Source organism: Nelumbo lutea, chromosome 1 (genome assembly GCF_056320005.1).
Source record: "Nelumbo lutea isolate HS-2025 chromosome 1, American lotus-T2T, whole genome shotgun sequence".
Classification (NCBI taxonomy): domain Eukaryota; kingdom Viridiplantae; phylum Streptophyta; class Magnoliopsida; order Proteales; family Nelumbonaceae; genus Nelumbo; species Nelumbo lutea.
The window spans coordinates 134154618-134176471 of record NC_142684.1 but is presented as its reverse complement, the minus strand read 5'-3'; the positions used below and the strand labels follow the sequence as shown (position 1 = coordinate 134176471).

The 21854-nt window shown below is 37.0% G+C and overlaps 1 protein-coding gene across 1 annotated transcript; it reads right to left on the bottom strand.

The window, feature by feature from the left end:
- Nucleotides 1–850: 850 nt before the first annotated feature.
- PRA1.H (prenylated RAB acceptor 1.H) lies at nt 851–6092 on the bottom strand. The gene is made up of 4 exons (XM_088942340.1): nt 5428–6092; nt 5200–5336; nt 1346–1417; nt 851–1256 (listed from the first exon to the last, which is right to left on the bottom strand). Exons 1-4 carry the CDS (start codon nt 5892–5894, stop codon nt 1147–1149), a joined length of 786 nt encoding a protein of 261 aa, XP_088798466.1. The 5' UTR covers nt 5895–6092; the 3' UTR covers nt 851–1146.
- Between the last annotated feature and the right edge of the window lie 15762 nt (nt 6093–21854).

Here is a 21854-nt window from a genome sequence, read left to right as displayed (position 1 = left end):
ACCTCACACGCACATCCTATCATACATTGGAAACATCACACGTACTTATTGATTATCATTCACAGAAAATATTCTCAATGTATGGTGGATGTGCCTGAGGCGCCCATTTGTGAGGAACAGTCACCAACTATTACATCTACATCTACATGTGTTATTTCGGTCAACAAGCAAACTGGATGACAGAAATAGTAGATAAGTTTGAACACGCGGGAGACAGGATCTGCTCATCACAAAATGCCCTCACACCGACCTCAGTGTCCTAATCGTACATCAATAACATTTCTTGTACTTGTATTTATTATTGATAGGGACGTAATCTCGATACAGGGTGGGATGTGACTATAAGATCGGTGTGAAGCACGTTTTATGAGGGGCAGATCCCATGAGACATTTTTTTTTTTTCGGGGCTTCCTTGGAGATCAGCTTCTATCAATGCAAATCTGTGACCACACTGTTCTAACAGCCTTTTTCAACTTTGCATTGGAAATATCTCCCTATGAAATAAAGTACAAAGTACGAAGATATTCTCAATGCAAAGCAGTAAAAACTACTCGAACAGGCTTTACCCTGACTGAAGCCTAACTCCTGTTAGGGGTCTGAAATTGCATTCAGAATGGTCCAATTCTAATTCCAACCATGTGATTGGGCAGAATCGATATCACTTTCCCATTCCTAGTGGAATAACATTCCCCCATATGAAGGAATGAACATCACATCCCCTCCTCCCTTGAGAATGAAAACCCATTCCAACTGATTCCAAGTTTGATTCTGACTCATGTAACAGGCTATGAGAATAGACCATTCCAATTCCAACTGTGAACCTAACCAACCCTAAATTCTCTCCAGCATCTTTTAGTGACGTGATGATCTAAATATAAATAACTTCATTTTTCCGTATTTCATCTACATTACTACTCTTAACAAAAATGCAATAGGGCAAGATGCAGAATTTTTTATCTATATGTTCCATAGGTGAAAGAAAACCAGACGCATCGTATGCTTATATGAGCCTGAAACCTCTACAGATATCCTCCGAGACAGGGCCATCCAATCATCCATATGTCTTTTAGCAATATGGAGGCGTCCTGCAGAACTCTTGCAGCTATGCATGCCAAAGATATCTCAATCATACTTGGACAGGAGATGCTACAAGTATGAACTTCTATATTTGTTTTGTCGGGATCTTTTATTTCCATCAACCCGAGCAACTTGCTTTGCAGGAGTCAACTTCCGAAGTGTGGCATGTAAAAGCATGACTGAAAAACAGATGCAAAGGGGGAAGAAAGTTCAGGAAAAGAAAACAAAGCGTTTAAGATGGGAAGTGTGTGCTTGGGCTTAAATTTACCTGCATAACTCACAGCAATTGCACAGAAGAGAGATAGCTGAACATTGGTGCAATATAGAATAATTGCAGTTGCTGTGAACGGCAAAGGAAGTTAGTACCCATGAGACACGTTAAGTAAAAAAGAATATATGCAGCATCTACTAGAGATGCCCTGTCAAGTGTCAACAGAATTTCAGTGCTTTGAACAAATAAGCTTCAAAATACCTTAAGCAGATATGAGTTACCCTAGGTGGCCTAGCAGGGTAAAAACAAAAAGGTAGCAGCGCTAGGAACAAATAAGCTTCAATACCTTGAGAAGAAATGAATCACCCTAGGTGGCCTAACGGGGTCAAATAACTAGCAGCTTGGCTGGTTCTGTGCACCTGAGCCAAGCAAAACTCTGAGACTGAGCTGCAAAGTGGACTAATTTAAGCTCAGTTTTCCACTTTCCCTATCATTATGCAAACTGGGTGAGACTGATAAAGAAGTCTATCCTAAGTTACTCCCATCCCTGTAGTCCAGAGTTTAAATGTTCACTATTTCGATATAAATGTAAGTTGTCCAACAGGGGAACTCTGCTGCAACTTGTCCATTAGGCTGTGTTTGGTTTGAAACAAAAGGTAGGTAAAGGAAGGGAAAGATAGGGAAACCAATACAAACCAAACACAGCCTTAGGGAGCTTCCCTACACAAACCAACATATTTTTGCCACATGGAGGAATCGTGTGGCCAACCAAGACTGACCAACAGATTGGGACCCACTGGATTGGTCACATGTTCAATGCAACAGTCCAATATCAACCATGTGGCCCACCTTGTATTATGGTTTTCACAACTAACATTAGCCACAGAATTTTAATTTTTTAAAATAAAAATTGCCTATAAAAATGGGCTTATTTTTTTCCTTTGAAGAAGGGTTGGGAAGAACTTGGAGACTCCTGAGTTCAAACTAATTTGCCATGTAGATACCTTTGTTGTTTAGAGAAGGTCACCAACAAACCTGCCCTTACACGTTTGCCACCATATATCAAAAAACAAAAATGATCTCAATCATGTTATGCATCTTACATATGTTGATATATGGCGACTGATAGTACAGTATTCCCCTCTACAAGCCTGCCATTAAGCTCTACTGTAACTTCACCTTTTGGCACAGAGGACATTTTGGATATCAGGGCATACCTACTTGCACCCCATTGTCCATCTTCTTTGCATTTTATATCTGGGAAAAAAGGCTCATATGGTGCTTCAGGAAATTCTAACATCTATTTCATCTCTTGGAAATACTAAATAATCAAAGGATCAAAGCAGTTCTACTAGAGGGTTCCACAATTTCTAAAAGTTTAACTACAGGACTTCCGTTCATGAAGATTGGAGTCCAGATAGTAGCTTCTGGACAATATAGATCTGAAAATAAAAAAAATAAAAAAAAAGAACTATTGGTTGGAGGATAAGCACTTCTTTTTTTATAATGAATTTGAGAATTAAGCATTTGAGTTGCACTAGTTGTCTTATTTATATTGAGATTTCTTTTCCAGCATTCCATATATTTATAGTGACAGCAGAAATTGAATATTTACTCCATTCAAAGATCTGGCCAAGGCTCCACGGGGTAGAAAGTAGAAACCAAACTATGAAGAACCTTGCAAAAAATGCAAAGTTCTTTACTTGGTAATGGCATGAATAGCAAAAGGGCATCCCAATCTTCAACTTTTACATTAGGATGACGCTTGAGATCCATAAAAGGAAGGTTAATTGTTAAATTGATATGTCCCTCCCCCTAACTCTTAGTCAACAAAATTTGGATGGGGATATTGAATTCAACACCTAGAGTGGGAAATCCAACTTGTTCCAACTTGCTATCATACATAAATTATGTGAATGCTTACTGTTTAGGTGTCACAAATAGGGAGGATCAATTAGAAAGCCACTAAACGAAATGATTGGCATAGTGGGCTTAGTGGCATGTTAAATAATGAAATGGATCATTCAGCTTTTAGCAGATCTAGATAGGTGATGATCAACCTCAATACATGGACTGCAGAAATACACAACTCTGAATTAGAAAATACTCCAATTATGGAATTGGATAATATAAGAACTTCATGTCTGGACTTTGTTAGTTTGCTTCAACATGATTTTAGAATTTTTCTTTAGTAAAGAGATACATCTACTGTGCTGTGTAACCTGCATGTAACAATGAGGTTAAAACAAAAGTTCTATAAGACCATCATTGCTATATGGGACAGAGTAATGGGCATTGGGCAATTAAGAATTAATATTTTCATAAAAAAAAAAAAAAAAGGAGTAGCTAAAATAAAGATCTTGAGATGGATGAATGCCAAGACCGAAAAGGAGAGAATCATAAATGAGCACATTAAAGAGGACTTAGGAGTACTTCAAATAAGTGACAAGATGGGGCAAATTGAGATAGTTTGATCATATGTACAGACGAGCAACGGCTGCACCAATGAGGAGTGAAATGGTGGAATCAAAAGGCTCTAAAGAGCAAGGGGAAGACTAAAAAAACTTGTCTGAAGTGGCAAAAAAAAGATTCAAAGACCTATAATTTGAGAGATAGCATGGCTCTTGGTAGAGCACAATGGTGGGCAGTATCTGTGTAATCAACCCCAAATAGTTGGGATTAAGGTGAGTTGGGTTGGGCTCTAAACAAGGAGAATGTGATCATTCAATTAGCTGACTGCTTAATGGTGCTAGAAGAGCAAAGTGAAGGTTGAAAAGGACATCTTATCGGTTGAAGTAGTGAAAAATGTTCTAAAGCTCACAATTTGACAGACCTTTTTGATTATTCTCATAATTTGACAGACTTGGTGGAGAGAAATAGTGAAACAGGATTCACGCTGCCAACCCCATATAGTTTAACAGTTTTTACATATATTGGAGTTGCATTATATTTTTCTCTTGGACCAAAGGAATTGAAAGTAGCATTCTTAAAAGGATTTTGTGGTGCATATACATTATTTAAATCCTTTCCAGATGTTTATAACTTACAAACAGCCCTAGTTGTCAAGGCATCATCACCTAGATGACGAGGTACCCTTCGTGGGCACCTAACCAAAAATTACAAGGCATCACCTAGATGATGTATCAATGAAATTAATGATGCACCCTAGGCAACAAGGCAGCCGCCCATGAAACAAAAAATTACAAAGCAGGAACCTCATTGTTATATTATTACTATGGGTGCATCTCATTAATTTCATTGATGCGGTAGTTGAGTTGAGACTTATGTTTTGTTTTAGGGTTTTGAGAAGACAGAAAAAAATAAAGAAGGATAGAAAGGACTCGTCTGGTTTTTCCCCTTCTTTATTCTAGAATTACTCCCTCCCTCCCTCCCAATTTCCTTTTTTTCTCTCCCTTAAATATTTTATTAGTACAAAACTATAGCATTTTTTTATCAATAACTCAAATACAAAACTATAGCATTCTTTAATTGCTAATAGTTTTTTATAAGTAACTTCTCTACTAAATTCTTATTATATAAATTGACTGTTATTTTTAGTAAAGTGAATTGCTATTTTCAATTTACTGAAAGATTGATTGGTAGATAAAACTAGGGAATTAACCTAGATTATCAATTTCTGTTACTAAGTGATGCTTAAGCGAGAGGATAGGCGCTCCACTGTCACCTAATCTCCTATACGCCTTCACAACTATGCAAGCAACAAGTTAAAATAATGTCTAACAAACTAATCTAATCGAATTGCACATAGCCATCAAGCATTTCTGCTATAAATTCCCAAAAAGGAGTCTATGAGACGACATAAAAAGATATATATAGAAAAGAATAAATAAAATTAGTGTACTAAAACATTCGGAAAAAGAATGAACAACAAAGAGGAGAAAAAACCTCACCACATTGAGTGGTGCGAAGCAGACTCTGGCGAAGAGATGGGTACCGTTCCCACCTCCACCTATCATTACAGAACCGAAACAAATCCCAAAGTGCCAAACAAGATATCAATCCAAAAAGGGCAAGCGGCATCTGGTACCTGTGATCACCACAGACGACAAAACCAACAAATTGGTTTGCAAACTAAGCTGAATTCAAGGAACGAAATTATACCAAAAAGAAAATCATACAGTGTACACGCGAATAAAAGGAGAGAAAGAGTGGCATAGTTGCGAGCATAACGCTTCAAGTTCTCCTGAACCCTCAACCTTGCCTGGGAAGGAGAGGAAGGCAAGGAGTAGGAGTCCCAGAGTCCGATGAACCCATATGTCCAGGATGGGGTCTCGCCGCCGAAGTCATCGGTTGTGAGCTTAGCAAATGGGTTTAGCGTGAAGAGAGAAAAGAAGGTACCCAAATAAGAGAAAATGATAGAGAAGAAGCCATTGGTGGTAGTGGTGACGGTGGCGACGGTGGTAGTGGAACCGGTGGTCCTATTGGTGACGCAGTGGTGGTGGTCGGAGGAAGAAGAGGAGGAAGAAGAGCGATCGAGGTTGGTGGTTCGCTCGTCGAGGATTTCTAGGTAACCGCTGTCGCGAAGCCAGGACTCGAAGGCGGGCTCAGGGACGCTTAGAGATAACGGGTTCGCCGAGAAGGCCATTTCGACATTCGGACGGAGGTTTGTTTGGTCGATGTTTTCTGTGGAAAAATGAAAATGGAATTTTTGGATTTTTATATATTTTCGTTGTCTGGACTCTGGACTCTGGAACGACTCACTCCGTGTCTCACGCACGTGTTTTCAAATATACAAGATTTGTATTGTTGGGCTGATTATTTGTTTATGGGCTTATCTCAATCATACTCTCTTTGGATATCTGAATTTTGTGACAAGTGTGGATGTGGGCCAGAAGTTTAAAGACTGGGCGGTGTATGAATTGTGATAAATGGTTAAACGACTTGATCCGACCCTGTTGGGTCGGGTTTGGGTAGTTTCGTTGGGTTTATATGAACCTAACCCAGATTGGGTTCAGCTTATCATGGTCAATTAATTGACCAATAGTATGTGCACAAAGAGCTAGGACCCCTGTGGGAGTGAAATCCACTCATATTTGCAATCCACTGAATTTGCCAAACATTTACATCAGAATTTGGGCTCACACTTGTCAGCTCCCTAGCTGCCACACTAAGCTGCTTTACAAGGAAATTTCCCAATATAGCAAACTTTCTTCCTGAGGTCATTCAGAAATGCCAGACAAGTTTATCTAAATCATATCCTTGGCCAGACTAATGGAAGGAGCCCACCTGATGAAAAATCACTTTGACTAAATACCTCTAACCATCAAGAAAACAGAGTAATTTGTCCAATCAGATTGGTTTTGCACTGGACCAGCAAAGATGGATGAACAGAACGGTAAAGAACTGCCTACATAAATCGAGAATGCAATGGCTAATGGGATCTGCTGGTGATGTTAATAGAAACAACCAGTGGTTTGGTATAGTAGACAGAAAAGTGGTGGTAATTAATTGAAAGAGGTCATGATCCATTAGGTGGTGCATCAATTCTTATTGTTGTTGTATTAGTGGTAGATAATTAATCTATATCCCATTCAATGAGGTCATGAATCACTAGATGATGAGGGGTGATTTGACCTTTCAATAACGCTATGCCATGTGACAAATTTGGACTGCTTTATGACACTTTGGCACCACATATGGCCGGACCTTGCCTGATTAGGCCGGCTTAAGCCAGCCTCTATGAATCGGACCTCAACTAATGAAAGACTTACAGACCGCTCGATCACAACCCGAAATACACCACCTTGAAGGCGAAAGTTGAGGACTTAAGCAACCGACCTGTATCTCCAAATTAGGCAACTGATGACCTATGTGTTTAGCGATACCGGCTTGCGTGACATGTCCGTAGAGGTGTAAATCAGGTCGTATCGCTCGCGGTTCGATACAACGGAATGCGGGTCATGTTAGGCATGGCACTATTGTACGAATTGTGCTGGTACTAGGGTTTTAGGTCCATGGGTTGACGTGGCACTTGCATGCCAGCATTGCCTAGCACGTGGCATGGCTTGCGGTGTGGGTTCGTAGTGAACCGAGTGTGGCCTGCCCGAGAAGCTAATCGTTTCAGATTTTTTGGGAGTTTTTATAGAAATACCCCCCAATAGCTATAAACAGGAGTATTTATGTATTTTGGCTTTTGGGGGACAAAATGACAAAAATGCCCCCCAATAGCTATATAATAGCTAGTTTGAGGGCATTTGGGTAAAGTGATAAATGACTTTATTATGACCAAAATACCCCTCCTAGCAACTAAAAAATGACTAGTTTTTAGGGTATTCTTGGCAATTGAATTATTTTCAATTCCTATAAATAGTCATATCCTCTACCATTCTCATTATACCAATTTAACAATTCTCTTCTCATACACTTTTTATACTCTATCTCTCTACTCTTCAATTCTCAAGCCTCGACTTTATTCAAGTTTCAACAAGAAGGCTTGCTCAAGTATCTCAAATTAGCAATTTGGGAGGTGATGTAATTGTTTCTAGTCGCATACCATTTTTTTTTTTTTGTGATGTATCAATTTTTGGCTAAGTACTTCGTCATTTGACCTGCTCCTAGGTGGCCTGTGACTCGGAGGATGATGGAGCTCCCTAGTGGTGAGCTACTTGGTGGCGAGCTCCCTGGTGGTGAGCTACTTGGTGACGAGCTCCCTGGTTGTGAGCTACTTGGTGACAAGCTCCCAGGTAGTGAGCTACTTGATGGCGAGCTCCCTGGTGGTGAACTACTTGGTGACGAGTTCCCTGGTGGTGAGCTACTTGGTGACGAGCTCCCTGGTGGTGAGCTACTTAGTGACGAGCTCCCTAGTGGTGAGCTACCAGGTGACGAGCTCCTTGGTGGTGAGCTACCTGGTGACGAGCTCCCTGGTGGTGAGCTACTTGGTGACGAGCTCCCAAGTAGTGAGCTACTTGGTGGCAAGCCACCTCGATGAGCTGCTAGGTGTGCTGCCTTGGTGGCGAGCCTCCTGGTAGTGCAACCCGACTGCCCTCTGCATGAGATGATCTGCTCCTCTTTGTAGACGGCGGGAGCCGAGGAACCTGCGAGAACTAAATCAGAGAACCCGGGGGTGTTTACCCGGCGGGGCCACTCTTATGGCTAAGTTAGCACTCTGATAGTAGAGAGCTTGAAGATGATATTAGAGAAATGAGAGAGTTAGAGAGTAGGGGTTACCTCCATTTTTCATCCTCCTCCCCCTCTGGGGGGTTGGAGCTCTTATATAGCGGTGTCCTGACAGATCTGGCATAACCGCCTCTGATTCTCTGCTGCAGCCGTTACTTGCCAGGGCTGAGCTCGTGGGCGCAGGTAACCGTTGCAGTGTACATCCCTGTCAAACATGAGGCATTGTCGAAGTTGGCAGGCACGACGCTGCCTGGGCAGAGACGTGGGTACAGTCTCCAAATCTGGCAAGTACGGTTGTCAGGTAGGAAATCTTCCTGCGATACGCTGAGTTGCTTAGCAATGAGCTACCTTGCACCGAGCTACTTTTTACCGAGCTACTTTTCATCGAGCTGTCGGTAATGTGCCGAGGTGCTTCTACCTGAGGCAGGTCTTCGTGGCCTAATAGGAGGCGAGCTGCTTGTAAGTGGCGAGCTACCTATGCTGAGCTGCCTGTAAGTGCTAAGCTACCCCTAAGTGGTGAGCTGCCTATGCCGAGCTACCTATAAGTGGCGAGTTGCCTGTAGGTAACGAGCTGCCTGTAGCTAGCTCGAGTTGTCTAGTTGTCAAGAGGCTGCACTTAGTTGGCATGAGGTGATAGGTGTCATAATTTCACTGGAGAGCCAAATCCGCCCTCATCAAGAGGCTTGCAAGATTCAACTGTTGAAATCAAGTTGAGATTTTGAACCAGAAATACGAGTAAGTGCAATTAAATTAATTTTTATTTTTTTAGAATTAAAATAAAGGATTGAATCCTCCTTAAACCAATTTTCTAACATGTTCAATGTCGACGATGTTCAATCGCAACATGATAGTGTTAACAACAATATGGATGCTACTGATATTACCGGAGTTCCCACCCTTATTACTGCTATTAGGGAAAATAAAAAGAAGGGCACTAAATTGATTGGCCTAGTTTGAAAAATATTTAAAATAGAGGAGGTTGAGGGGAAGGGAAAAAGAGTCGTTTGCTAAAAATGTATAAATGACTTTAGCTACTATAGCTAGGGGTGTAAACAGCATTTGAAAATCTGATTTCGATATTCGATACAATTGAATCAAATTTGGATAATTCGAATATCTAATCAGTCAAATTTGGATATCCTATTCATACCGAATAGTTAATCGGATTTGATAAATATCTGAATTCGATTGGTTATTTAATTCTTATATATAATATATAAAATATTTTATATATATAATAATTTAGTTATATAAATAATTTATATATTTATATACTTTATATCAATAAAATATTTATTTTATATATTTATTAATTATCTAAAATAATTAATTAATCGAATCAAATATTCGAATATTTAATCGGATTCGAATTCAGACATTAATTTTCAATATCCATCGGATATTGAATCGAATTCAAATATCGGATTCGAATTCAAATTTTGTCTGATCCAGTTCAAATTCAATCCGTTTACATCCCTAACTATAGCAAGGGTACTAGCTAGTTGGACAAACATTTGCTCTCCCATGAGAAACAAGAAGAAGAAGAAGAAGAAGAAGAAGAAGAAGAAGAAATATTTAATTAGGTTCGAATTCGGATATTAATTTTTAATATTTGTCGGATATTAAATCGAATTCAAATATCAGATTATCTAATCGAATTGGAATTCGGATATTGTCTTATCCAATTCGAATTCGATCCATTTACACCCCTAACTATAGTAAGGGGGTACTAGCCAGTTGGGCAGACATTTGCTCTCCCCTGAGAAAGAAGAAGAAGAAGAAGAAGAAGAAGAAGAAAAAGAAAAATCACAAACACAAATTGGGCGTGGGGGTTTTGGTACTTTTAAATATTCTTAAGAAAAATGAAGCAAGAGTTATAAAAATATATTGTACATGTTGAACACCATTTTTATTAGCTGAAGATACTAAACTTGAAAGATTTTTACATAATTCTGTAAATCCATATTTTAAAAACGTTTCTAGAAATACTATTAGAACAAATGCTTTGAAAATTTTTTATTCATATAAACAAAATTTAATTTCTACTTTATCAAATCTTAATTCTATAGTTGCAATTACTTCTAATATTTGGACCTCTAATTTTAATATAATTTATATTTGTGTTATAATCACTTTATTGATGAAAATTGGCTTTTACAAAAAAATAATTTTAAGTTTACTAGGCCTAAATGGCTATATAATGGCCAAACTATTGCTGCAAGTATTTTAAGTACCTTACATGCTTATGGAATTGAAAATAAACATTTTTCTATTAGTTTTGATAGTGCCAGTAATAAGGATTCAGTAGTAAGTAATTTAAAATCTCAATTAAAACCATGTTTAAATGGTAAATTATTTCATATTATATGTACATGTCACGTCTTAAATATATGTATTCAGAATGCTTTAAATATTATTTCTCATTATATTTCTAAAATTAGAAAGTGTATTATATATATAGTTTAAAATATAAGCATTTTATGTTAAATGTTCAATATAGATGGAATTCCATTTTTTTATGTTAGAAAGTTGTATTTCCTACAAACAAATTGTAAGTACTTATCGCTCACTCAGACCCTCAGAGAACATCCAAACATCAAGATTAACACCACAGAAACACATGTGAGCAGTTCACAATCAACCCCCACGCTACGATGAACCCGTAGCACACCATCACCCCTACGATGAACTCACAATACATATCACAGAACCGCGATTCATCGAGTCTAGTTAGCTCCCGAACTTAAAGAAACCATGGCCAAGCCCATCCGAGGGTCCCTGGCCCACCTAAATGTGTGATGAAGCTACGCCCACTAAGGTGTGCGATGAACCTGTAGCTCGTGAACTCGCTTGCAACGATGGGACTAAAGGGATGCTGGTCGAACCCATGACGAGGCCTGTGCATACCCAGAGGAATGTGGAACCCACAACAGCAAAAGACATAGTGAACCACCACATGGAGTCGACGAAGAGCTACCCGCCGAACGAGGACGTCACCGATGCCACATAGGATTAGTTATAGTGCGCAAAAAAGGGAGTAGCGTACGTAAGTAATGAGGGATCTTAAGGATAAGGAAAATCAATCCTTAAGAAGATCCTCATGAGATGCGTGGCAAAACCCCATTAGTGCACCCAATAATTGACAGTGAATCAAATATTTCCTTTCTTGATACGAAGAAAATATCCCCATCTCCTACCCTTTAGGATCTCGGGTTTCCTCCATAAATAGAGATCTTCCTCGTATTAGAGGGGATTGAATCCCAAGCATCTATTACCTAGTACTCCCAAGTATGCCCTAACTCTCTCATTCTGCATCCTTGACCTAGAAACCCTCACTCCCTTACTCATGAGACCTTTCTCTATCTTTCAAAGAGACTGCTCCCTAACCTAGCCTTACCCTACTATACAAATTCTTACTAATTTTTATAATACAAAAATGTCACGTGATATTATAATCGAGGAAGACCGAGAAATGGCAATTTGTATCAGAGATTTTTTACAAAATTTTTATGATACAACTAATGAATTTTTAGGTGTTTATTACCCAACTAGTTGTGTTTTAGTTAATCAATTATTTATGATTAGTGATTGTTTTACAAAACATGGAAGAGATCTACAATTTAAAAGTATTGTTGAAATAATGGAAATAAATTTTAAAAAATATTGAAAGAACATTTCTCCTCTTTATTGTTTAGATACAATATTAGATACTAGCATTAGGAAAGATGATTTAGATGTTTTACTCATTGTTTTAAAATTAAAGGCTCTTGAGGCGAGGCTAGAAAAAAGGCCTAGCCTCAATAGGCTTAAACCCCACCAACAAAGCTTAGGCCTTGAGTTGTTTGAGGCTTATGCCTTTGGCCTCAAAATGTCCAAGGCTTAGGCCTCAACTATTTAGCATGCTAATGCGGAATATGAAGGTTTACATAGGCTTAGTTTGGAAAAAGTACAAATACAAATATGTATGGTGCAAATACATACAAAATAATACAAAATACAAGGTTTTGTACTCTACAAATTTGTATTTGTACTCATTCCAAACTGATCCATAGGGGCAAACATAAATTTAAAACAAAAACAAACAATGTTTTGTATATATTGGTGTAGGAAGCAAATAAATAAACATACAAATAACACAAAAATACATATAAAATGTGTAAGAAGACAGCTTGCTTTATTATTCATGCTTTATTCTTACTCATTTTCCCATTTATCTCATACTTGATAATTTATTTCTTCTAAAGAACATGGATCATATAGATGGTCACTCTTCACGAATGCATACCAGTGTAAGAAAAGAAAAAAGAATGCATTGTTCTTAAACAATGTTGGTTCATATCTTTAAATGGAAAAAAGTTTGACTTCTATGTTTTGTTCGTCTAAGGAAAAAAATAAAAACTAGTTTGATAATATTCTAACCAAAATTGTATTGTATCTTTAGGGTATCGACGCCCCTTTTTTAATGTATTTAAAAAAACATTTTTTTAATAATTAAATAACATAAAGCTAACCATGTAAAATTAAAAAAAAAAAAACTGAAAAAAGGTGAGCATGGTTTAAAGTGTCAATACTCATACATCTCTTTCAGCATATTGGGGTGTATGGATACTTAGAACAATGAATCCATGCCTAATATATATCATACAAGCTATATAAGATCATAATTTTATGTTTTCATGTCTTTATTGTTTATGGATTATATCTTTTTTTTTTTTGCTCAATGCTTACGCCTCAAAAGTCCTTGAGGCTTATGTCTCACCCCTATGAGACACATCCGCCTTGCTTCTGCCTTTAGCCTTATAAAACCTTGGTTTTACTTGAATCATATTGTGAAAATATAAGTATTGAAATTGAAAATTAAAAATAATAATTAATAATTTATTATTTGAAATGTAGAACTTATATAAATATCAAATGATAGGGCAAAAGAAATCAACAACTTGTACAGGTGCAACTTCTACTTTTGAAAAAACTAGTTCCAATTGTGGAAAAGAAAGAGTTTGGTCTTTAATAAGTAAGAGGCAGAAATCGCTGCCACTTCATCAACAAGTTCATTTACTAAACTTAATTTTTTTACAAACAAAATTTTCTAATTTAAGTGATTCCTTCGACTCGAAGGAAAAGAATAATTTTGGCACATTTTAGCTTGGTGGAGTAGACATGAAAAAATTATTTGATCATTGTTGCCATGGCACATAATCTACTAACCCCTCTGGTGTTTATAGTTCCATCATTCTTGTTTTAGTCAATGTTTTCGAATCGTCATTGATCCAGATGGTCAAATCATTTAGACTGGAAATGTCCAGGTGGCCAGTTCCATTTTACCCCAAACCCAATCTTTGGTAAAAAATCGTTGAATTAGTTAATGAATCATTGACCTAGATGGTTTGACTGTTGAACGAGTCGATCCGGAGAATGGTTTGTGGTTTATTACTTCTGACAGTGATAAGTTAGAACAATAATGAAAAGAGAAGAAGATCTCTCATATCTGAGATCTACCGAGGAGAGAGAGAAAGAGAGAGAGAGAGAGAGAGAGAGAGAGAGAGAGAGAGAGAGAGATCAGTTGAGGGATGTGTGAGATAGTGAGAGAGATATGAGAAATCTCACATTTAGAGATCTGGGAGAGCAATCTAGAGTCTAGACGACAGATCTGCAAGAGAAAGAGAGTGAGATCTGAGATTGAGAGAAATCTCAGATCTACTTTCATAGCCAGTTCACCACCATCGCTGTTGATGTTTCCATTGTAGTTCGCCATCGTCGTCACTGTCATTGTCACTGTTGCCACTGTAAGTCGTCGTCATCATTGCCACTACAGCCTGCAAGTGACCTCCTCATCTTTCTTCTTCTTCTTTCTCTCTCTCTCTCTCTTCTCTCTCTTTTAAACTCTCTTAGTTGTCAACAGTTTCTCAAATCTCTCCCATTCTCAAACAGTCAAACCTTATTTCTCTTATATTTATATGCATCTTATCTAATATTCCATCTAATGGGTAAGATGACATATCACCTGTTAAAGTATTTAAACCATTTGAACTATTTGACCCAGGCGGTCGAACCGCTAACCCAGAAATCGATGGCTAGAATGGTTCCGTTTTCGGGTAGGTTTTTAAAACCTTGGTTTTAGTGTAGATTCTAGGTTCTGAACAACAAGAAAAGCTACATGAATGATGAAAGTCTAGAGATGCTTCAAAGATTGGATGGATGCTGAAGATAAATTACAACACAAAGGAGGGCATGACACTATACCTGATGTTTCACCTGAAGCAGATGATCAAAGTCAAGGAGATGGAGATGCGGGTGGAACTTGAAAAAAAATGATGGTCAATATTTTTTGGTATACTCAATAATTTTGTAGCAATTTTTAAAATTATTGTAAATTTTGTTTTTCAATTTTATTTAAATTATTTGTTATTTTTTCAACAATGTAATTTTTTATCTTTTATTTGTAATTGTATTATATTTTTATATTTTATTCTATTTTGTTAAGTATTTTTTGATCATTGTATTGTTCAAATTTATATGAAATAAAATTACTATTTTGTTTTCTAATTTGTTGTCCATTTTGTATTTTGTTAAGTATTTTTTTCATTCCTTTGCTAGAATTTTTATTTTTTAGCAAAAAATATTAAAAAATCAAAATGTCAAAAAAAAAAAATCAAATTGTCCCAATTCGGCCCAGGCCAAGGCCCAACCCGTAGCCAGCCTAACATGACCTAGGCCCGCAGCCCGACACAGACCCACATGGGCTCGGACCTGGGCCGTGTCGAGCCGACCCCCCCCCCCCCCCCCAAATGATCCCAAGGGAGGGAAGCGGATTCGCCTAGTCTTTGCACGGGCTGCATGTGAGTTGTGCCATGCTAGCCCAATACGACATGATTTACACCTCTACATGTTCGACCTCATTCACTCACCCCGCCTATTGGTTCCGAAGCACATGATTATATGTCCTGGTAGTGATGAGCCCGATTCTGTCCAATTCGCATGGAACCAGATGAGGATCATTACAACTCTGAGGATCGTTTCTGGAAATGTCGGAACATCACTTTAACCTTGATGTCTATATAAAGAGACCCCCAAATCTTCACAAGGTACATGCGAAATCGTGCATTAGAGTTAGAGTTCCTAGCCCGGGTCCAAACCCTCAGGTACTATGACTTACAAATCCGGCCTGCCGATGGATCTCAAAGCACTCTCATCCGAGCTATTTTCCTATAGGGAACCAGAGCAGAATTGAGAACCATCGGAAGAGAAACTCATTAATTGAAAGTTTCCACTGTATTCAATGATGAACAAACTCTATAATCCAGATCCCTCCACTTCAAAATATTATAACGTCGAAAGTGATCTAGACCTACCAGTACAGAACTCAGTTATGGCTTGAGAGCCTCAATTGGATGGGGTCGTAAAATCAATAACAGTTATGAAACAAGTCTGGGTCAGTCTCTAATTTAATGAAAATAGTTGGAATAAACAAGTTCTCTTTCAAAGAGGTTGCCAACTGATGAAAATCTGCAACCAAACAATTGGAAATAGCATGACCCATTACCAAAATCTGTAAACAGATTGAATGATTCTTGCAAAGATGGGCTATGTTTTACCAGTCAAATATGGGGTTTGCCTTCTTTATTTAAATGGCATCACATGTCATATTGTCATTCGGTTATTGAATTGAATCCTCAGCTTCCACATGGTATGATGCAAAGTATGCTTGTAAAAGATGAGAATTGTAGAATTGGCTTAACTCAAGGTTGTCGGTACAATATTATTATAATCCCATTGAGAAGTAAATTCCAATTAATATACAAAGATTTATCTTAATTAATTAAAACTTGAAGAAGATTGGTAGTAGGCTCTCTCTCTCTCTCTCTCTCTCTCTCAGAGTTCAGTCTTCTCTTTTATTACTAATATATTTATCTCAGAAAGCTTCCATCTTGTCATGCTTCCTTCCCAAAGTCAAAACTAATTAAGCAGCGCATGGTATAATAAAATATACCCAGAATTAATTCTATCCCCTTTCTCCTAACAAATTAATCCTCCACTGCATTCATCCAAATTCACCTGATGACATATACGACTACATCTTCTTTATATCCCCAGATCATCAAGAAGAGAAGAGATTAAACCATCTCACATTGCCAAAAAAGATTGAAGAGGAACAGCCCATCCTTGTTTGTTGCTTGATAATGACTCAGCTTTGAGTCAAGGACCATGAAGCGTCATGGTGGTACACAGAAACAAAAGCACAGATTCATATTAGTGCTCAGGAATGAAAAAGAACGACGGAAGAACCCAACATAGTTTACATAGAAACTCCACAAGTAATCCACGCAGATGCACGCCATTTCATTAACTTGGTTCAAATGCTAACGGGGAAGCACTCAAACTCGAAGCCAAGCCCAAGTTTGTGCACCAGAGCTCCATTTCGATCGAATTGATCGACAAAATGAAATTGCCAGCGGTTCGGAGCGAGACATGCAGCAGCTCCAGTACTGTCTCCTGAGTCCCGACTAAGAGAGAATTGAAGCAGCAGTCTCTGCTGCAAGCCATTGCCCGGTGCTATCAGTTGAATCCTTTTCGTTTTATCAACCCCATGAAGTCAACCCCCTACGAACCTCTTCTTAATTTCCTTCTATTGATTAGTTCAGGATATCTTATGCTTTGATGCTTTTTATGCAAAGCACCTTTAATTTGTATGCACTCATATTAATACAATGTTTTGCACTCTACATATTTGTTTATTTGTATTTGTATTCTTTCTAAACTAAGCGTTAGTGCCACCTGTAATTGATGAACTGGCCGGTTGGACCAGTTAATCCATCACTAGCTAGTTTTCTAGGTATATTTAGCCCTTGCTGAACCGTTAAATGATCCAGTATTTGAATTACTCGGCCATGGATTAGACATTAATTCCTTTTGTATTTTGCATTTTCAGTCAATTCCATCATTACTGATAATAGGACTCTTTTATCACACTTATTTTTGTTTGACATGATGAGAATAATATTAGAGACACGCCACCTGAGGGAATTTGGGGTGCTTGTTTTTTATAACATTGTACCATACAATAAACGGTTTTAGATAACTCAATGCCGCTAGATATAGTGGATGTTTGGTTCTGTTTACATTTAGGCGTCATCTCAGTATTTTCTCTCTCTTGCTCTTTGCATACATTGAAAATGTAAAAAGTGAACTTTGATTTATTTGCATGCTACCTGTTTGTAAAAGTTACTTTTTGAAGATTTCACAAACAATAAAGCATTTATTCACTGTTATGGTGAAGTGGCACTTAGTGGCACCTAATGGTGCCTAGTTGTCATAAACCGTTGTAATTATTGCATTTCTCGATTTTACTAACAAATAAAGTACAAACATTTATTCAATAAACATAAATGGAACCAAACATATACATATTGTTAACAATTTAGTGCCACTATATGCCATTTAGGCACCACATGCACCAAACAGTAGAATTAAAATGTCCATGAAAATGAAAAATATCATTTTGGGCGTATTTTTGATAAATGACTCACATAAATCAAGAGAAACATTTATCAGTTAAACGGCTCAACCAAATAATAAAATGGGCATTTTTCTATTAAACACCTACATGGTAATGGTAATGAGCTAGCATTGTTGCTCGTAAAAACGCCATCAATGAACACCATCTTGGTCATGTAATGAGTAATGATTAATGATTTCTCATTCTCAATAACAAATTTGTCTTTTCAATTTAGTGGTATAATTATTGATTTTCATCAACATATTTTTGTTTTAAGTAAATAGTGTGTTAATTATTTGTTAGGTCAATACTTCCATCCCATGAATTTGCCTTACAATATTGACCTCTGCAGCATTTGCGGTAAGTGTTCAAACTTCAAATGCAATTATGTTTGGTTTATAATGCAAATTTGGTTTGGTTTTGCATTGAAAAAGTTTTGTATTTTAGTTGTGATGGGTACAAAATTGAATCTACGTGTTTTACATTGACCACCTTTGGACTGTGTTTGGTTGCAATGCAAATAAATTTACACGTATTGATGCAAAACTATGGTAGTGAAAATGATTTGAGTGTAAATTCTGACATGTTTTTGTTTCAAATTTTAGCTTATTTTGTTTGATTGCACTACAAATTAAGTAAATTAAGACATGATGCAGAACAAAGTAAAACTCAAAACAAAATTAAATAAGAATTTGCATTTTTTTTCATTTGCACTCCCATGCATTTGTTCAAGTGCAAAAAAAAAAAAAAAAATTGCACTGCAACCAAACATTTGAGTTTTAAAGTTTGCTTCCCTATTAAATGCAAAAATTTCAGGAAAAAAAAATTTGCTTCAATTTTTTTAAGTGTGAAAATGTATTATCACCAAATGCTTATAAAACTGAACAAGATTGCAAATTCACTTTGGTTTAGCATTTGCACTCTTACCAAATGTACTGCAAATCTAAACCACAGAAATTTTGTACCTAGTTCAGTTCTGCATCCATTTTGTTTATAATTATGGTTTGTATTTTTATATCTAATACAAAATTTATACTTTTTGCTTCATTTGCATTCATTGGCAAGTGCAAATTTTATATCTAAAAAAATGATATAAAATTTGCACCACACCTTCCTCCTACATCAATTATCTCACTTATAATTAAGTGTGTAGATCATATGATCTTGCTTTTTACCTCATTCCCAAACAAACAACCCTCTTCTTGCTTTCATTCTCTTTCATAAGGTGGAGGGCACGCCATTAAGTCAAATATGAAAAAAGTAAACCAAAATTTATAGTAAGTCCATTTGCACTCTCATGCATTTACACCAATGCACATGAAATTTGCAATACAATCAAATTGATCATAAGGCTGCGTTTGGAAATGATGCAAATGGAGTGTAAATCCTGATTCGGGTAAATATGCATTCTGGTTCACTTTTGCTTGTGTTTGGCAACATTACATTTATGCATTGACAAATGACAAATAAATGCATATTTATATTGATAATAAGATGTAGAAGTACATCAATAAAAAAATAAGTAAATTTGAATTCAAGTGGGATTTTGATAAAAAAAGCATATGTTTTATTGGAATTCGTGTTTGCATCCATTACTGCTAAAAGTCTGTTTGATAAGAAGGTAACTTTATCGGTGAAAACCTAACCCAATTTTACAATTTATATGGATCGTTTTACACTACAATTTATATGGATCGTTTTCGCGTCTTTTGCATTTTTATGCTCGCATGTGAAGACATGGAAAGGCGTAGGGAAAGATGTGTGTCTGCCAAACGGTCTTTGGACTGCCTAAATCTTATGTCAAAAGCTCAATGTGTTTTTAGCTATTAGAGCTACAAGAAGATCTTCTTAAAAAGACTTACCAAACGGACCCTTAACCTTGGACATTTTTCACTATTCTCAAACTTGAATCCTAATTCTCACTTGTTAACCTGAAATTTTACCATTACCCCAAACAATGACCCTTTGAAATTTTATCATCCTTATAACTCAATATTAAAGGATTGTTATACCATTTTGAACCACTTGTGGTTTGCTTAAAATAAGCTCCTAACCATTTCTTTTCTTACCCATTAATAAAAATAAGATTGTTTCAATGTTATCGTCAAATGACCCTGATTTTCCATTTATACCCCTATCATTAAAATATATTTTCATCTTATGTATATATATCTTACCCATTTATAAAAAAGAGAAATGAATGAGCGTCCATCGTCCAATACCTTGATTTATATTTCCAATCCTACCCCTCCCTGATTTCATATTTTCAATCTTATCACCTCTTAAAATGCTGATTTTATATTTCTAATCCTACCCTCCCTAGTTTCATATTTCCAATCCTATCCCCTCTTAAAATGCTTGAATTTTATATATATTTATATATTATATTATATAATAATGTTATCATCAAAGGACCTTGATTTCATTCTTCCATTTATACCCCTATCATTAAAATGTATTTCCATCTTATATCTTATATATATATATATATCTATTAAAGGGATAGGGGTGATCTCCCCTTTTGCCACTAGTTTCAGGTTGACTGTTTGACCGTTCGGTTCGAACAAATGGCTTATTCTGACAATAAAAATTACAAGCAAAAAATTATAGATCTATTATGGCTATCAGTTTTTGGGTTGACGATTCAAGGATGGCCCATTTTGACAACAAAAATTACAAGGAAAAAATTGAGTGTGTGAGTTCCACTAAGTAGTATCATATGTGTTATGTCATTCGAGTGTGTGACTCATACGACCCAAAAATGGAACTGTTATGGCCACCGGTTTTTGGGTCGATGGTTCAACCATTCGATTAAAATGAACGGCCCATTTTGACAACATAAATTAAAAATATGACCAAAACCATTGAATGGGTCAATGGTTCAACCGCTCAGGTCAAATGGGTCATTGACCAATTCAACGGTTTTTGGCCAAGGACCGGGATTGAGGTAAAATGGAATTGGTTGCCTGGACGATTCCGAATTAAAAAAATAAAAAAAATGGCAATTCGATCGTCCGGTTCGAATGGGTGGCCCGTTCTGGCAACATAAATTACTGGAAAAAAATTGAGTGTGTGAGGTCCATTAAGCACATACATGTCATGTCATTCAAGCATGTGGCTCATATGTCTTGAAAATGGAACCGTTTTGGCCATTGTTTTTTGGGTCGATGGTTCGATCGTCTAGTTCAAATGGACGACCCGTTTTAACAACAAAAATTAAAAAATAAAAGAAAAACTACCAAAAACCATTGAACGGGTCAACAAGTCGATGGTTCAACCACCTGGGTCAATGGGTTGTTGATCGATTCAACAGTTTTGGCTAGGGATCGGGATTGGGATAAAATGGAACCGGTTGCCTGGATGGTTCTCAACTAAAAAATAATAAAAAATGGTCAAAACCATTGAATGGGTCAACAAGTCGACCGCCCGGGTCAATGGGTCATTGATCAATTCAATGGGTTTTGGCCAGGGACCGGGATTGGGGTAAAACGGAAACTGGTTGCCTGGATGGTTCCTAGGCCAAAATGTTTAGCTCCATCTCAAAGTGGAACTTTGGACTCGATATTTTGATTTTTTTCCTTAGCTTTTCCAATTTGGTAGATTTACCATCATTTTTTTTTTTTGTGTTTAAGGGCACTTTGGATTTATCTTTCAAGGTTTGGGAATCCCTTGCAATGTCCAGCCTTTCCATGGCTATGACTACAAAGTTATTTTGTCTAATTATTGACATCTAGAAAAAATTATTCGGAAATGAAACCGTTATGGCCACTGGTTTCTAGGTTGACGGTTCGACTGCCCAATTCGAAAGGATGGCCTATTCTAACATAAAAAATTAAAAAATTAAAAAATGACCAAAACCGTTGAATGGGTCGACGGTTTGATCACTCGGGCCAATGGATCATTGACTAATTCAATGATTTTTTACCAAGGACT

Bases quoted from the DNA above. Each gene is read 5' to 3' on its own strand.
- PRA1.H (XM_088942340.1), bottom strand. From the start codon at position 5,894: ATGGCCTTCTCGGCGAACCCGTTATCTCTAAGCGTCCCTGAGCCCGCC. The intron at 1,418-5,199 runs GTGAGGTTTTTT...TGCCGTTCACAG, and splicing joins GCTTCGCACCACTCAATGTG to CAACTGCAATTATTCTATAT. The intron at 1,257-1,345 runs GTAAATTTAAGC...TCTGTTTTTCAG, and splicing joins AATTGCTGTGAGTTATGCAG to TCATGCTTTTACATGCCACA.